This window comes from Lepus europaeus, chromosome 4, assembly GCF_033115175.1.
Source record: "Lepus europaeus isolate LE1 chromosome 4, mLepTim1.pri, whole genome shotgun sequence".
NCBI classification, from domain to species: domain Eukaryota; kingdom Metazoa; phylum Chordata; class Mammalia; order Lagomorpha; family Leporidae; genus Lepus; species Lepus europaeus.
Genome location: NC_084830.1, coordinates 109,531,063 through 109,549,353, shown reverse-complemented (window position 1 = coordinate 109,549,353; position 18,291 = coordinate 109,531,063). Strand labels below are relative to the sequence as shown.

Genomic DNA, 18,291 nt, shown 5'->3' with positions numbered 1-18,291 from the left:
CCAGGTGCATTGTCAAGGAGCTGTAGAAGAAGCAGATCAGCCGGCACTTAAACTAGTGCTGGGGTAGAGGATGCCAGCATTACAAGCAGCAGCTAAACCCACTGTTCCACAGTGCAGGCCCCTGCAGCTCCACTCCTGATTTCACCTTCCTGCTAATGCGCAGCCTGGGGCACAGCAGGGATGGCTCAGGTGGTTGGGTCTTTGCAAGCCCTCTGGCCGAGCTCCAGCTGTTGGGAGCATTTGGGAAGTGAGCCAATGGATGGGAAACCTGTGCGTCTATCTGCCTCTCTCTCTTTCTCAAATAAATAAGTAAATGTTTTTATTGTTTAAAAAAAGTAGTAGTTTTAAAATGTTTAAAGTAGACCTGGAAGTCGATCTTAGATGAGCAGAAAAGGAAATTTTACATCTTTCTGTGTCTGTTCCTCTCTAGATGTTAAGAATCTTGAATGTAAATCTTGAGAGAAGTCTAGAAAGATACTTTTGAGGATTGGAGGTTAACAACAACAAAGGCCCTCTCTATAGAGGAAAGAGTACAAGTCAAGAAGGAGGACTCAAGCAGTTAATGTAATGAATAATGAGGAAAATATTTCTGATAAGTCAAATTATCATTTGGCCCTCCATGCTTATTCCTCAGGCATTTCCCCTTATCCTGCTACAGCATGCGCAAGAGTCAGAATGACAATTCCATGGTTCTTGTGCCTCCAGTCCCTATTGCTGCCTTTGGGCAGGTTAACCACTCAGTTTACATCATTCTTTTCCCCTAGCCCTAACAACACCTCAATATGCATCTTAACTCCAGTCTAATGTTAAGGCTGTAACACTAAGGATGGGGGCTTTCGCCAACCCCCAATTATAGCAGATGTAGTCAGTGGCAAACAATGAGATTTTCCTTTTGGTTCTAGCCTTTGGAAGTCTATTTTATTTCATTAAGGAAAGTATCACTTCTCATTGTGCTGCAATGATACTACTGACGTGGCAAGTGTTACTGCCTTCAGTGACTGCCAACCTGAGAATGCTATTATCTGCTAGCTGCCAGTTAGTGCAATGTACATCTCCCATGTAGAAGTAAGTGCTGGGAAGATAGGAGTTCAGAGTTTCTAGGTGCAGGTAGAACAAGGAGAGTTATCATACCTGAAATGGAACATCAAAACCAAACCTCAGCCCTATCACTTCAGTTTTCCATCTGTTAGATTTTAAGTTTTTTTGAAGACTGGAACCTCAATTGCAGTAAATACTGTTGTATACATATTGAATAAAAATGAATCAGAGTAAAAGAATGATGGTTGGCCAAGCCTTCTCCTCCATCATCTTTTATAGCCACAAATGCATGCAGAGCACTTGAGCAAAATGAGATACAGTTTCAGGTTTTCAAAAATATTAATCAGGAGCCAGGGCTGTGGTTAAGCATCTGCCTGCAGCACCAGCATCCCATATGTGCGCCGGTTTGAGTCCTGGCTGCTGTACTTCCGATCCAGCTCCCTACTGATGGTCTGGGAAGGCAGTGGAAGGTGGTCCAAGGGCTGGCACCCCTGCTCCTATATGGGAGACCCAGAAGTAGCTCCTGGCTCCTGGTTTCCAATCTGCCCAGCTCTAGCCGTTGTGGCCATTTGGGGAGTAAACCAACAGATGGAAGACTTCTCTCTGTCTCTCACTCTCTCTGTATCTCTGCCTCTCAAATAAATAAATAAATCTTTAAAAAATATTAATCAGGGGCAGGCTCTTGGCACAGTGGTTAAAACACTACTTGGAATGTCCACATCCCATATCGGAGTATCTGAGTTCTGTTTTCCATTCCAGCTCCCTACTAATGCACACCCTCAGAGTTAGCAGGTGATGGCTTAATTACTTGGGTCCCTGCCACCTAAATGGGAGACCCAGTTTGAGTTCCTGGGTCCTGGCTTCTTTGACCTGGTACATCTCTAGCTGTTGTAGGCATTCGGGGAATGAACCAGTGGATGAAAGATCTCTCTCTCTCTATCTCCCCACCCCACCCCACTGCCCGGTACAGCAGGTTAAGCTGCCACTTCAGACACCTGCATCCTATATCAGAGTGCCTGGGATCTGGTTCCTCCTCCCTTTCCTCCAGCCTCCTGCTAATATGCCTCAGAGCAGCAGCAGCAAATGCTTGCCCAAGTACTTGGCTTCCTGCCACCCACATGAGAAACCCAGATGGAGTTCCTGGCTTCAGGCTGGCTCAGCCCTGGCTGTTGCAGGCGTTGGGAGAGTGAACCAATGGATGAAAGATTTTTCTCCCTCCCTCTCTCTCTTTCTGACTGTCACTCTGCCTTTCAAACAAATAAATAATCTTTCCTTTAAAAAATATTAATCATTCTGTTGCATGTTCATCACAGTATACTAATTACTCTCTTAATTATTACAAACATATCTGACATAGTTCAAAAAGCAAGATATGATTGCAAAATTGCAACCTGTGAAAGGTGTGACAAAATAAAAGTTGTGATTCTAAATAATACTTCTTGATGATATATTGCCCAGGCCTTTACAATCAAGTTTTCTTTCTTGTGCCTTTTCCTGCAAAATATAGGACCTTGCCTCCCCTATAAAGATGTCAGCATAGATAGACCACAATAGTTTACTTGCTTTGACCCTGGCCTCACCAACAAACACAAAATAGATGAACCACTCCCCGCTTCCAAAATTGCCCTAGCTCTTTCTTCAAGTACACAGTCTGTTCTTTCTTGAGAAGTAGAAGAGGAAACATCTACCTTGGTTTAAATTGAATGTGAGGCAAAGGTAGAAAAGCAGTGATTAAAACTGTCCTCCCCAGTATTCTGCTTTCTCTGACCTCCCTCCATTTGCACTTCATCTACCCTGAGCACTCTCCTCTCCACCTGGAAACTGCAGATGATCCTTCAACAACCTGTTGTCCGAATCCTTTCCCTGCTGCTCTCCTGCCCTTCCTACCTCCCATAACATCTCGACACAGCTCTTGGATAGCATTTGCCACATTGTGTGGAATTAGTATTTACAGATCTGCTTCCCCAACCAGACTGAACTCTTTCAGAGCAGATTTTATTTTAATGTTTGTGTGTTTACCCCAGCACCTCACACATGGTAGCTGTTAAGTAGATGCTGTCATATTGAACTGAATCTTTATGGAGCTACTATATCTCTAAGGTAAGTTAGGATGAGATCATGAAAGAGGGTACAGAACTTGAGATTGAGTAAATAATTCCAAGGCATGCTTCAGCCTTCCAGACAATGATTTTTTTATTCAGATGTATGAATTATAGGGAAAGCCACATGGACTTCTAAGGCGGCACAGAAAGCAGTGATATAGAAATGTAATGTAAGGCACATAAAGGAGAGGAAACCTACAGCCTGGGCTGGTCCTGAGTTTCATGCCCTACTAGCACTATTGGTCTTCTTAACCTCCTACTACACAAGTGGTGACCTTGCTCTATGTTTCAGTCAGGATTCAAACAGAGGAAAAGAACCAATATAAAGAAGCAATATGATATTTGTGCAATAGAGAGTTTATTTTAGGAATTAGAGTTTTTATAATCTTAGGTATAGATAGAGAAATAGGTCCAAGGGGGAGAATTGGAGACTCAGGAAAAGAAGTCACTGCTCACCCCTCCTGAAATGATAGCATACATGGACATGTTGGGCTTGCAGGGACAGCTAGAAGGTTGCACATCTAGCTGCTGGAGTGAGACTCTGGGAGGGTACGGGGTGGAGGAGTTGTGTGATGGCATAGAAGTCAGTGGAAGGCTGTTGCCTCTGCAGAGCTGCTGGTTCCATAAGTTTGCTGTCAAGTGTTTGGTGGTGGGTTTGGGGTCATTGGTCAGCAAGGCTGATAGTTACAAACACAGGACAGGGAAGAATAAGGACAAACTGGAACTCAGAAGCTTTCTACATATTATTCTCACCACCTTTAACCACAGCAGCCTTCAGAAAGTTATGGCAGCTGCTTCACATGCATCTTCCGAATCTCTCACTGATTTCTTGTATTGGCCACTTTGATCTATAGCCAGATAGGGAAATGGATTCTGGAAACTTCTTATTTAGCACAGTTGACATTATGTAAACCACAAGAATGTACCCCAAATTCTGTAAATATAACTGATTTTCAGTTTTGTTTTTGTTTTTTAGATTTATTGATTTACTTGAAAGGCAGTTACATGGGGTGGGGGTGGGGAGGTCTTCCATCTGCTGGTTCACTCCTCAAATGGCTGCAATGGCTGGAGCTGGACTAAGCTGAAATCAGGAGCCAGGAACTCCATCTGGGTCTCCTACATTTGTGGCAGGGACCCAAGAACTTTGGCCATCTTCCACTGCCTTCCCACATGCATTAGCAGGGAGCTGGATTGGAAGTGGAGCAGCTGGGACTCAAACCAGCACTCATATGGGATACCAGTGTCACAGGTAGCAGCTGAACCTGCTGCGCCACAACACCTGCTCCTATTTTTAATTTCAGAAGCAGTGCTCACTTGAACAGGAAAAAACAGAGCTAAGGAACTTGTATGACTTTATTTTTTTAGAAAGTATATTTAGGTATTGCCTAGTAATGTGCCTTGCCACAACACATTTCAGAAACAGAAATTGTTGACTGTAAATACTAACTACTACAGAAAATTGTAAGGTAATTACATAAGCATTTCCTTGTCTTTTGATGGTTAGCATAGAATAAGTACAGTTTTTAAAATGGTCATCTCCAGCCGGCACTGCAGCTCACTAGGCTAATCCTCCGCCTTGCGGCGCCGGCACACCGGGTTCTAGTCCCGGTTGGGACACCGGATTCTGTCCCGGTTGCCCCTCTTCCAGGCCAGCTCTCTGCTGTGGCCAGGGAGTGCAGTGGAGGATGGCCCAAGTCCTTGGGCCCTGCACCCCAGGGGAGACCAGGAGAAGCACTTGGCTCCTGCCATCGGATCAGCGCGGTGCGCCGGTCGCAGCGCGCCCGCTGCGGCGGCCATTGGAGGGTGAACCAACGGCAAAGGAAGACCTTTCTCTCTGTCTCTCTCTCACTGTCCACTCTGCCTGTTCAAAAAAAATTAAAAAAAAAAAAAAGGTCATCTCCAGATATTCTGAAAAAGAACCTAAAGAGAAAAAGAAGGTAATGTTTATTGTGCAATATACCAAGAACTTCTGTATGTCTCATTTCGTTTAATTCATGTACCAAACCTCTGAAGTCCCTAATAGTATAGTAACCCAGAACATCAAGTTCATATTAAAATGTTGAAAATACATCCAGAAATTAGAGTAGTTTACATTTCAATCAGGTTATCTTTTTCTCTTGGCTTAACTGGTTATTTTACCTTTCTTTTTAAAAAAACTTTTTATTGAGAAAACCAACACATGCATTAAAGGACATAAAGTGACCTAATCTTGAGAGTACAACTCAATGAATTTTTACATATCTATGTATACATACATATAATTATCCAGATAAAAATACAGAGCTTTCCTAATACCCTTGATGATTTTGCTTGGTCTCTTTGTACTTCCCAGGTAAACTGTCTTATATGTTTTTATTTTTCATTACAGTGGATGGTTCAGTTTTTGAAACAGTGCTAGGGGAAGTAAACGTTAGTTATAAAGTGAAAATGCTAAATAGTGTGCCCGGTAACTGCCTGGAACTGCATCTACTCATGTCACTTTCTCTTTTTGCTTTTACCCTAAAACAGGTAATCAGATCCTGTCCCTGGGGAGCCTCTCAAAAGATCAAATGTATCCAATGAAACTCAAGGGCATCTCCATCTGCTATTCAGCTCTCAAATCTGCCTTGTGTGGAAATTATGTCAGCTTTGGCGTCTTCAAGTTGTATGGGGACAACCATTTTGACAATGTACTCCAGGCCTTTGTCAAAATGCTGCTGTCAGTGTCCCACAGTGACTTGCTAGTAAGCATTCGTGCATCCTGGGAGTCTTTGTGTGAAACGTGAAGCGTCGTCACCACAGGCCTCGAAGTGTTGCAGGGAAGCCCAGGGAGTTAGAACGACACCTGGACGTCTTATGTTTTAAGACAGCATACTTGATCTCACTTAGAGAATCGGACAACCATAGGGGCTATATTTATGTAACTAAGTGTGCAGTTTAGAAAGATGCAGCCAACATTTTCTGGTAAATTGGTCAGCCAGTGTGCTCGAGGTCTTCTGCATATAGAGAAAATGTAATTAGCACTTTCGGCTAATGACTTACAGCCATATTCACAACGCAGAAAAGAACTGTTTCCTGGATTGGGACTGGCTGCAGAGCTTTCCCCTCCAGTGCACTCTGACTTCCCCTCCATCCATGTCCACGAGAGCTCAGGTGTGGTACACGGAGTGCCAGCCCAAGAGCTGAGCAACCTGGTGTATAATCAGCTCTGCCACTCACTGGTCATCTACCTCGAATTCATCTCCTGTTTCTCCAGGCTTCAGTTTCCTCCCTTTTAAAACAAGTGGATTAAACTGAGTGATTTCTAGATCCCTTTTCTGCTCGGCTGTTGGGTAGCTATGGTTTATGTCAGTAAAGTGTATTTTTAATAAGCACTCCACATGATTCTTATGAAGGTGCTCTTCAGACGTTCAAGCCCATCAGAAAATTCAGATTCACAGCCCCTCCACTGAGCTATGTCAGTTGTCAGATTATTTTTTTTAATCTCTGCCTGATTACCCAGAAGCTGGTATGTGCCTGGTATGGTACAGCAGTAATGACTTGGCGGTAATTATTTAGGTGGCAATCAAATTCACGTTCAGGCTTACTTCATACTTTCTCACCGGTTCCCCCTAGATCACGGTTAGGATCTGGAGGCCCCTTGTTGGTCAGTGTGTGTGAGAAGTGCTCCTTGATCATCTGCAACCTGCTTTCCCCTTCCTAAGCTGACCTACACAGGACCACAGCCAGACCAAAGTTGTTCATCCTCCTTATCGAAGAATGCAGTTCTCATCGAAGGCTAGGCCAGTGTGACAGAAATCACAAAGGCAAAACTTGAGTCCCGTCAGCCACGTGGTACAGCCACCTCGTGGAGGGGACTCCTCACCACAGTTGAAGTCCAGCAAGAAAACTGGTGGGGTTCAAGGATTTTTCTCTTCCCTCTTCTCTGAAACAAGCAGATGTCCAGTTCAGCAATTCTCAAACTTGAGAACGCTGTTAAGATTCTTAGCATCTGTGTCACAAGTGATGTTTCAGAGCCTTATACCAGAGCTTTTCACTTAGCCTGGAGTGGGGATCAGGAAACTTTTTTTTTTTTTTTTTTTTTTTTGACAGGCAGAGTTAGACAGTGAGAGAGAGAGACAGAGAGAAAGGTCTTCCTTCGGTTGGTTCACCACCCCAAATGGCTGCTACGGCCAGCATGCTGCACTGATCCGAAGACAGGAGCCAGGTGCTTCCTCCTGGTCTCCCATGCAGGTGCAGGACCCAAGCACTTGGGCCATCCTCCACTGCACTCCCAGGCCACAGCAGAGAGCTGGCCTGGAAGAGGGACAACCGGGACAGAATCCGGTGCCCAGACCGGGACTAGAACCCGATGTGCCGGCGCCGTAGATGAAGGATTAGCCTAGTGAGCCATGGCACCGGCTTAGGCAGCTATTTTTAACAAGTACTCCAAGTGATGTTTGTGGAAGAAGTCCTAATTTCACGTTAAGAAATGCTGTTCTGGTTTATCTGTGTTACAAGCTTTGTGCTTCTTTGATACTTTGGATTGCAATTGAAGTTTTCAAATATCTTTCTGATGTACTTATCTTATGCCTATAGTATATGGTAAACATTAAGCCATTTACCAAATAATAATTTACTTAGATGGGTTGGCATTGTGTATATACAAATTATGATACCAAAGCCTATTATAGTAGCAAGTTTCTTTGTGTTTATAAGACCAAAAAATAAGGTTGTCTAGCTACTATTTAGCTCTATTCAGTGTTCAGAATATTCCAGTGTAGAAAAATGATTCACACAGTCTTCCCTGTCATACTGCAAGGCTTTTGCTTGAATGTTAGTGTTAACCATACAGAGTCAAGTGGAAATAGCATACCATGTTATAGCTTCAAATTGAGGTTTCTGGAGATCGAGAGATTCCTAATAGAACCCCTTTAAATGCTGAATTGGGAATCTTTATGTCATTTGTTCTATATAGTTATTGACCTTGTGTTTAAGTTTACAATTTCCAGTATTATAAATGGCAATTTCCACTGAATCGTAGCCTGTCTTTTTCTTCCCTGTGGCTTGACATTTAGTGTATCTCTGTGTTGTAGCAATATCGGAAACTGAGCCAGTCTTATTATCCACTCCTGGAATGTCTCACCCAGGACCACATGAGCTTCATCACCAACTTAGAGCCTCCTGTGCTGCTGTACGTCCTCACGTCCATCTCCGAGGGCCTCACTACTCTCGGTAAGGATCCTGGGGAGCACCGTTCCCAGGGAAACGCTTGATTGTGGTCGCTTCGCTGTGTGTGCTTCTTGAGACTCTCATCCTATAAAGCAGGAAAAAATATTAGGAACCCAAACTACAGATTATTTTATAACTTTTATTTATAAGTGGAAAGTGTATTGTTCCATATTTTCATACACAGTGTTTTAATCAGCTTTATTGAGGTATAATTTACATACAATGAAATTCACTGATTTTAAGTGAACAGTTCAGTGAATCTTGACAAATGTATACTCACAAAATCATGAACGACAGCAACCAATATATAGAACATTTTCATCATCACAAAAAGCTCCCTTGTGTCCCTTCTAATCAATCCCTTCTCCCTGCCCCCAGCCCAAGGGGACCGCTATCTACTTTCTCTCACTATAGTTTGCCTTTTCCAGAATTTCATATAAATGAAACCATATAATATGAAGTTATCTGTGTCTGGCTTCTTTAATTTAACATAATGCCTTTGAGATTCATCTGTGTTGTTTTGTAACCAGTTAGTTTGTTCCTTTCTATTGCTGTGTGTAACTCTGCTGTGAGGATTATCACGGTCTGTCCACCCATTCACCCGCAGTGGATGTTGGGGTTGTTTCTGTCATTCACTATTTTGAATACAGCCACAGTGAACATTCATATACAATTCCTTATGTGGACTTTTTAAAAAAATTTCCTTTAGGTAAGTGCCTAGGAGTCGAATTTCTGATTTATGTTTAATATTTTAAGAACTGACAGACTCTCCCTAGGGAACTGTACCATTTTGCTCCTGCCAGCAGTGTATAAGGATTCCAGTTGCTCCGTATCCTCACTGATACTTACTACTCTGTCTTTTCACCTGAGCCATCCTAGCAGATGAGAAGCGTCATCTCACTGTAGCTTTAATTTGCATCACACTAATGAATATGATTTAAGCATCTTTTTATGCTTATTTGCTATTCATGTATCTTCTCAGTGAAGTTTTTTTTTTTTTTTTTTTTACCCATTTGTTTAACTGGGTGTTTAATTTTATTACTAAGTTATAAGAATTGTTATATTTTCTGGATACAAATTCTATATCACATACATGTTTTGCAAATATTTTTCAGCATATGGTTTGTCCTTATGCTTTCCTAATAGTATCCTCTGAAGAACAAAAAGTTTTCAATTTTGAGGAAATTTTTTTTTGTTATTTTGATTCATGTTTTCTGGTCTTATTCCAAAAAATTTTTGTTTAACCCAAAGCCATAAAGGTTTCATCTATGTTTTCTTCTAAAAGCTTTTTAGGTTTAACTCTGATATTAAAGTCTATGATGCATTTGGACTTAATTTTGTATATGGTAGGAGGTAAAAGATGAGATTCCTCATTAACATATAGATATTCAATTGTCCCAATTCCTTTTGTTGAGAATATCTTTTACCCCATGGATTACCTTGTGCCAGTATTATATTGCCATAGTTTTATAGTAGACCTTATAGTCAGGTGGTATAGCCCTCTGGTTTTGTTTTTCTGTTTTAAAAATTTTCTTGGGGGCCGGCGCTGTGGCGCAGCAGGTAAAACCACCACCTGCAGTGCCGGCATCCCATATGGGCACCGGTTCAGGTCCCAGCTGTTCCACTTCAGATCTAGCTCTCTGCTATGCCTGGGAAAGCAGTAGAAGATGGCCCAAGTCCTTGGGCCCCTGCACCCATGTAGGAGACCTGAAAGAAGCTCCTGGCTCTTGGCTTCAGATCAGTGCAACTCCGGCTGTTGCAGCCAACTGGGGAGTGAACCAGCAGATGGAAGACCTCTCTCTTTGCCTTTCCTTCTCTCTGTGTAACTCTGACTTTCAAATAAATAAATAAATCTTAAAAAAAAAAAAAAGCTGGTAACTTTCACGGTTTTGCATAGCAACTAACACCTCAAATGTCCAGACTTTAGCAGGGAGTGAAGGAACACAGACACCCAAGATCCTGCTAATAGAACATAAGTCAGGGTTCGGGAGCCTAGAGTTCAAGCTCCTGGCTCCTGGCTTCGGATCAGCTCAGCTCTGGCCGTTGCAGCCAAGTGGGGAGTGAACCAGTGGATGGAAGGCCTCTCTCTCTCTCTCTGCCTCTCCTTCTCTCTGTATAACAATAAGGATTTATTTTTAAAAAAATTTTTTTCTTGGCTATTCTGGGCCTTTGCATTGTTATGTAAGTTTTAGCTGTTTTTCAAGACTTTTTTATTCATATGAAAGGCAGAGTTAGAGAGAGGAAGAGACAGAGAGACAGGGTTTCCATCTGCTGGTTCACTCCCCCAAACAGCTGCAACAGCCGGTGCTAGGCAAGGCTAACACCAGGAGCCCAGAACTCCACCTGAGTCTCCCACATAGGTTATAGGGGCCCTGGGGCATCTTCCACTGTTTTAACAGGCACATTAAGAGGTAGCTGGATTAGAAGTGGAGCAGCCTGGACTTGAACTGGAGCTTATATGGGATGCTGGCTTAGTAAGTAGTGACTTAACTGTGCCACAGTGCCAACCCCTAGAATCAACTTGTCCATTTCTCTTGGTTAAAAAAAAAAATAGGGAAATTTTGACTGGGATTTGATTTATATTTCAGTTCACATAATTAATTTTTTAAACAATATTGAGTGTTCAATTCTAGAAAAATAGCAATCTGTCCCATTATTATTTAGATCTTCCATAACCTTTCTCAATTGTATTTTTGTGGTTTTGAATTTGTGAGTCTTATACATATCCTGTTGTATTTATAACAATATCTTTTGGTTTTTGTTTTTTGTTTTTTTTTTGTTTGTTTGTTTGTTTTTTGACAGGCAGAGTGGACAGTGAGAGAGAGAGACAGAGAGAAAGGTCTTCCTTTTGCCGTTGGTTCACCCTCCAATGGCCACCGCGGTAGGCGCGCTGTGGCCAGTGCACCGCGCTGATCTGATGGCAGGAGCCAGGTGCTTCTCCTGGTCTCCCCTGGGGTGCAGGGCCCAAGGACTTGGGCCATCCTCCACTGCACTCCCTGGCCACAGCAGAGAGCTGGCCTGGAAGAGGAGCAACCGGGACAGAATCCGGTGCCCCGACCGGGACTAGAACCCGGTGTGCCGGCGCCGCAAGGCGGAGGATTAGCCTAGTGAGCCGCGGCGCCGGCCTATCTTTTGGTTTTTTTGTTTGTTTGTTTGTTTTTGACAGGCAGAGTGGACAGTGAGAGAGAGACAGAGAGAAAGGTCTTCCTTATGCCGTTGGTTCACCCTCCAATGGCCGCCGCGGTAGTGCGCTGCGGCCGGCGCACCGCGCTGTTCCGATGGCAGGAGCCAGGTGCTTCTCCTGGTCTCCCATAGGGTGCAGAGCCCAAGCACTTGGGCCATCCTCCACTGCACTCCCTGGCCACAGCAGAGAGCTGGCCTGGAAGAGGGGCAACCGGGACAGGATCGGTGCCCTGACCGGGACTAGAACCCGGTGTGCCGGCGCCGCAAGGCGGAGGATTAGCCTGTTGAGCCACGGCGCCGGCCTCTTTTGGTTTTTTAATGGTACTTTGAATGATATTAAAGTTCCCAGTTTTCTTCACTACCATGTGTAATTGAAATCAGCTTTCTTGTATATTGACTGTGTGTCCTACAGCTTTGTTAAACTCATTAATTCTGATAGCCTTTTGTGTATTTCTTAAGATGTTCTACATAGATGTTTCTGCAAATATAGAGTTTTACCTCTTCCTTTTCAGTCTGTATGGCATTTTTTCTTGCCTTATCAGACTAGGTAAAACTTAGAATGCTGCAATGTTGAATAGAAATAATAATAGCAACAATTTTTCTTGTCTCCAGTGTGAGGGGGAAAACATTCAGTCTTAATACCATTCAGTATAATGTTAGGGTTTTTCATAGATGTTTCTTATAGTTTTTTTAATATTTTATTTATTTATTTGATAGGTAGAGTTACAGACAGTGAGAGGGAGAGATAGAGAGAGAGGTCTTTTATCCACTGGTTCACTCCCCAGATGACCATAATGGCAAGAGCTGCGCCAGTCTGAAGCTAGGAGCCAGGAGCTTCTTCCAGGTCTCCCATGCAGGTACAGGGGCCTAAACGCCTGGGCCATCTTCTACTGCTTTCCCAGGCCATAGCAGAGAGCTGGATTGGAAGAGAAGTAGCTGGGACTTAAACTGGTGCCCATATGAGATGCCAGTGCTGCAGATGGAGGCTTAACCCACTGCGCCACAGCACCAGCCCCAACATTTTTATAGTCTTGATTCCCCTATATTTGTAGTTTTCTGGAGGTATTATCCTGAATGGATGTTGAATTTTATCTAATGCTGTTTTTGCATCAGTTGATATGATATATGGTTTTTATTTTTCAGTCTGTTAATACATATACATTAATATTAATCAATACATTGAATGATATTCAGATGCATTCTATACTTCGTTATGATGCATTACTGGATCCACTTTGCTAAAATTTTGATTCAGATCTCTGCATCCATATTCATGACAAATACCCATGTGTTTTTCTATAGGTGTTATATAGCTTTCTGTTCTCATAGCTTTGCTACATTTTAGTGTGAATCTGGTACCCTCATAAAATGAGCTGAGAATGTTCCCGCCTCTCCTATTTTCTCAAAAAAATTCTGTAGAATTATTATTAGTTCTTTCTTAAATGTTTGATAGAGTTCCTCAGTGAAACTATCAGGCCAAGATTTTTCTTTGTTTGGAAGGTTTTGAGCTACAAATTAGATTTCTTTCGTAAACACGTTATTATTATTATTTTTGCTTTCTTAGCTGATTTAAAAATATGGAATGCTTCACGAATTTGCGTGTCATCCTTGCGCAGGGGGCATGCTAATCTTCTCTATATTGTCCCAATTTTAGTATATGTGCTGTCGAAGCGAGCACTCATAGATACATTATTATTCCGGTTATCAGTTGCATCTTGAATGGCATTTGGTAGTATGTCTTCAAAGGAATTTGTCCATTTCATCTAGAGTTTATGTAACATCACTGGATTGAAATTGTTCAGAATACCTCCCTTGTTATCTGATTTCATGTCTGTAGGGTCTGCAGTGATGTCCCTCTTTAATACTGATATTGGCAATTTGAATTTTCTCTATTTTTTCTTGGTCATTCTGGCTGTTTATCAGTTGTATTGCAAAAATGTGTTCAGTTATTTTTTTTCTCTCTTTTCTGTTTTTAGTTTACTAAAGTGTGCTTAAGTTTGCAAGACCTTTTTTTAGTTTTTTCATATAGAAGCTTAAATCATTACATTCAGACCTTTCTTTTCTACTATACATACTTGATGCTTTAAGCACTGCTATAACTGTACTTCACATATTTTGATATATTTTGTTTTTATTTTTACTCAGTTCAAAAATTATTCTAATTGCCCTGCTGTTTTTTTAACTGATGAATTGATACATAAAAGAATCACATTGTTTAATTTTCAAGTATTTGGAAATGTTCTTGATTTCTTTCTATGATTAGTTCTAGCTTTATTCCAATGTGTCAGAATATTCTCAATTATTTTTATACCTTTAAGTTTATTGAGATTTAATGATCCAAAATATTGTGAATGTTTTACAGACACTCAAAATGAATGTGTATTCCATTGTTGGGAAGAGTGTCCTTCTTAAAAAAAAAAATATATATATATATATATATATATATTACTGAAAGGCAGAGTTACAGAAAGACAGAGGCAGAGAGAGAGAGAGAGGTCTTCCATCTATTGGTTCACTCCCCAAATGGCCACAGTGGCAAGAGCTGGGACTATCCAAAGCCAGGAACCAGAAGCTTCTTTCGGGTCTCCCATGCAGGTTGCAGGGGTCCAAGCACTTGAGCCATCTTCCACTGCTTTCCCAGGCCATAGCAGAGAGCTGGATTGGAAGTGGAGCAGCCAGGACTCGAACCAGTGCCCATATAGAATGCCAGCACTGCAGGTGGTGGCTTTACCCACTACACTACAGCACCGGCTCTGGAAGAGGTTCCAATCTAGTTGATTGATAATGTTCAGATCTTCTGTGTTCTTACTGGTTGCTTGCCTGTTGTCTAATTGTTCTGTGAATTAGCAAGAAGCAAGTGCTGAGTTCTTTATGCCTGTGTCTCAATCCTATCAGTTTTTTGGATCACGTATTTTAAAACTCTGTTATTAGGCACATAATTATTTTACTGTCATATCTCCTTGATTAATTTACCCTTTATGATTATGAAATGATCCTCTTTATCTCTAGAAATATTGTTTCTTCTTTTTGCTTTTCAAATGTGTTAGAGCAAATCCTCCATTCACTCCCCAAATGCCTGCCACAATTGGGACTGGGCCAGGCCGAAGCCAAGAGCCAGGAACTCTCACGAGTCTCCCACGAGGGCAACGGGTCCAAGTACTGTGGCAGAGCTGGGACTCACCCCAGGCATTCCAGCCCAGCCCGTGTCTGTGGCTGCGCTGTGAAGCATCTAATGTGATGCTAGTAATTATATAAAAGTCAGGGGTAAGGCTTAGTCACTCCCACAGGGTAGCAATGTGTTCTAAACGCTCTAGGAACACATTCATTTCTTTGCCTTTCCAGCTTTCCAGAGATCACCCGCATTCCTTGACTTGCGACCTTATCCCTCCATCTCCAAAGCCAGCAGTGCTGCTTCTCTCACTCCTCTTCCATAGATATGTCTCCTCTGACCTCTTGGCTTCTCCCTTCCAGTTTTAAAGACCTTTGAGTTGACAGTGGGCCCACCTAGTTGTATCCAGAATAATCACCCTGCTTTAAGGTCATCTCGTTAGCAATCTTAATTCGTCTGCAACCATAATTTCCTTTTTCCATGGAACCTAACATGGTGATTAGGATATAGACCTATTTTTTAAATACATAATATATAGTTGGGTCATATGTTTGTATTAAATTTGTCTCTGTCTTCTAATTAGTATTTGAACCATTTAGTGTCATTGCTTTTAATCTATGATATTGCTATCCTCTCTCTCTCTCTCTCTCTCTCTCTCTCTCTCTTTCTCTAGCAATAAGCATGTTAAGCAAGTCTAATGAAAAGAAATATACCTGTCAGATATTTTTGCTTTATCCTATCTGGTCTTTGTTTCTTTTTGTCTTTTTTCTGCCTTTTTTTGGTTTGGATTAATTGTGTATTTTTATGAGTCAATTTTGTATATATCCTCTGTTTATTAGCCATCCTGCTTTACTTCTAGTGGTGCTTATTTAATATCTATATCTTCAAATAACATTATCACAGTTTACTTTCAAATAAACATTTCAGCTAAATAGTGACTTACTCTCAAATAATCACACTTGTCTCTGTCTCTGCCACTGGAACTGCTCTGTTCAACTGCTCTACTTCTTTCCTCTCTGTGCTTCGACTGGAGTAGTTTCTATAGCTGGATCTTCAAGTTCACTGATGTTTTTATAATACTTAACCTCGTATTAGTCCTGTATCTTTTTTCATTTCAGATATTGTATTTTTATTTTCTAGAAGCCTCATTTTTAGTCTTTTTAAAATTTTTTTCATTTTTTTCCCCATCAGGTTCATTTTAACCTTAATCATATACATGAGATTTATAACAGCTCTTTGATAACTAATGTCATTTCTGGATCTGTTTCTGTTGGTTTAGTTTTCTCTTCTTAGGAGTCATATTCTCTCATTTAAATTCCTTTTTAATTAATTTACTTTTATGCCTTTTAAATTATTTATTTATTTATTTATTTGAAAGAGGGAGAGAGGGAGCCCCCAGCTACTTGAGCCATCACCTGTTGCTTGTAGCATGCACATGAGCAGGATACTAGAATGAGGAGTAGTGCCAGGAATTGAACCAGCATTCCATCATGAGATGCAGGCGTACCAAGCAGCAGCATAGCCACTAGTCCAGATGCCTGCCCCATGTGATTTTGGATGGATGCTTTCTGTTGTGAGATTTAAATTACTCAGTGTTGGAGTAAAGGGCATCACAAAAGGTGAAACACGGAAAGAAGGGCAAGTAAAATGTTTTTTAATAAGATGCATATAAAGAATAGAAGTGGGTACATTGTATTTTGAACAAATTCTTGAATTGGATGAAGTATATGGTATGAATGTTACATGAGAGTAAAACATGTAGGAAACATGTAGAATTTGGATACCTTGTTTGTTAATTTTTCCCATGAAATAAACGTTAAAGAGAGCAGAGAACTAATGGGTTATCTTGGTAGACCTACAGGCTTGATGTTTAAGGGATTTACATAGCCAGCAGAACAAATGGAAGTGAAAAATGGGATACCTAACATAGGTGCCAAGCACTTTGTTACAATCTATGTATACTTTCTCATAAGTTGCTGACAACACCTTGCAAAGCAGGTAGTGGTAAGCACGTTTTATAGAGGTACAGTTGAACCTCACCAGAGTCGAGCATCTCAGAAGTTTAGATTCAAACCTAGAACCAGCTATTTCCAAGACCTTCATCCTCCTGATTCTGCTGCGATGAGAAGCTTGGAGCTAAAGCCAAATTTCAGCTCAGCCTTATTATTATGCTTCCTGAGTCAGTTAAGCAACTCTTTGCTCCACAGTTAACTTTGCAGAATGGCTTTCAGTGATGGGTCTTAGTGAGCCGGAGGCTATTAATGATGCATGTGTTTCCTGTGGAGACTGGGTGCAGGAGCAAGGAGCACTTGGTTCTTCCCAGTGCCAAACAAGTTGCTAGAGAGGACAGAAGCCCGTTAGACTTAAAAATCGTTGCCAAAATTGTCCAAATTCTGGATGTAATTCTTTGAAAAAGATGCTAAACAGCAAGAGCTAGGACACAATTCGAAACTTCACGACTTCTGCCCATCCTTTTTGTGTCGGGAGAGTTTCATTATTTGAGTCTCACATAATAGCTTAGCTGCAGATAAGAACCAATAATAACACGTAGTCCTCAGCACAATTCATTCTGTTTTTGACCAAATGCCCTTTGATCCTTATGATTCCCCACTTTTAAATCTATCGTGAAATAACATTTATCTTTTTCAAAGCCCCCAACCATAAATCAGCCATAATGGAAGCTCTTCTTCATGCTTTTATTGTAAGGATATATGCTTCAACCTTTGTGGCTAAAGTGTTTACCTGGCGTTTTCACAGCTGACTCAGTGCATTGGAGCCTTTTAAAGCAACCTGCATGGCATATGGTCACCAAATCTATGTGAAGTCTTTATAATTTTCTCATGATTGATAGCACACTGCTGTTCACTGGTGAAGGCAACCATATCTATTTCCTGCTTGCCTTTATAGCTGTTAAGTGACTTAATCCATTTACTTTCATGACTGGGATTTCAAATGTGGAATTGTGAAGGAAAAGGGAAATGTGACGTAACCAGGCTTAGCAGTGTTGTGTGTGACTGCCATGCCTAGATGTTTCCCACTACACTGTGCTACCTCCCAGGCTTATAAAACCAGAACTCCCTTTTCTACAATATAACCTAGTTAGTAGGGAGAGAAAAAGAGTAAATTGGCTAATTAATCAATCAAATTCCATTACTGTAATAGAAATCTGCTTCCTTAGACTTTATAACTCCAAAACTATTATCCATGCCTATCTTTTTAGACCTTCAGTTCCTCATCCTTCATGATCCTGTACTAACTACCATTATCCTGCCTGTATTTCGTTTATTATTATTTGAAAGGCAGAGAGAGACATAAATGGAGACATTCAGAAAGATCTCCTGTGCACTGGTTCTCTCCCCAGATGCCCACAACAGCCAGGACTGGATCAAGCAGAAGCCAAGAGTCCAGTACTCAATCCAGGTCTCCCACCTGGGTGTCAGGGACCCAAATACTGGAGCCATCACCTGCTGCCTCTCGGGGCATATTGGCAAGAAGCCAGAATGGAGAGCGGAGCTAGGACTCAAACCTAGGCACTCCCATATGGTTAACTGTTGTACATAATGCCTGCCCCTACTGTGTTTCTTTTCAGACTTGCCACAAAATCTCTTTTCTGTTTTTCATGACATTTCTCTCTAAAATGCCATGACAGTTTTAAAACTTTAGTATTGT

General features: G+C 41.5%; 1 protein-coding gene and 1 non-coding gene across 6 annotated transcripts in view; one reads left to right on the top strand and one right to left on the bottom strand.

Moving 5' to 3' along the window:
* RANBP17 (RAN binding protein 17) overlaps positions 1–18,291 on the top strand; it is a 364,714-nt gene that overhangs the window by 312,329 nt on the left and 34,094 nt on the right. For all 5 annotated transcript variants that reach the window (XM_062188701.1, XM_062188698.1, XM_062188700.1 and 2 more), the window contains 2 exons: positions 5,649–5,863; positions 8,195–8,333. In XM_062188701.1, coding sequence (XP_062044685.1) covers positions 5,649–5,863; positions 8,195–8,333 — 354 coding nt within the window. The remainder of the gene's footprint in view (positions 1–5,648; positions 5,864–8,194; positions 8,334–18,291) is intronic.
* On the bottom strand, positions 13,085–13,191 carry LOC133758921 (U6 spliceosomal RNA). Its single transcript, XR_009865827.1, has one exon. It is a non-coding gene; the product is annotated as a U6 spliceosomal RNA (small nuclear RNA).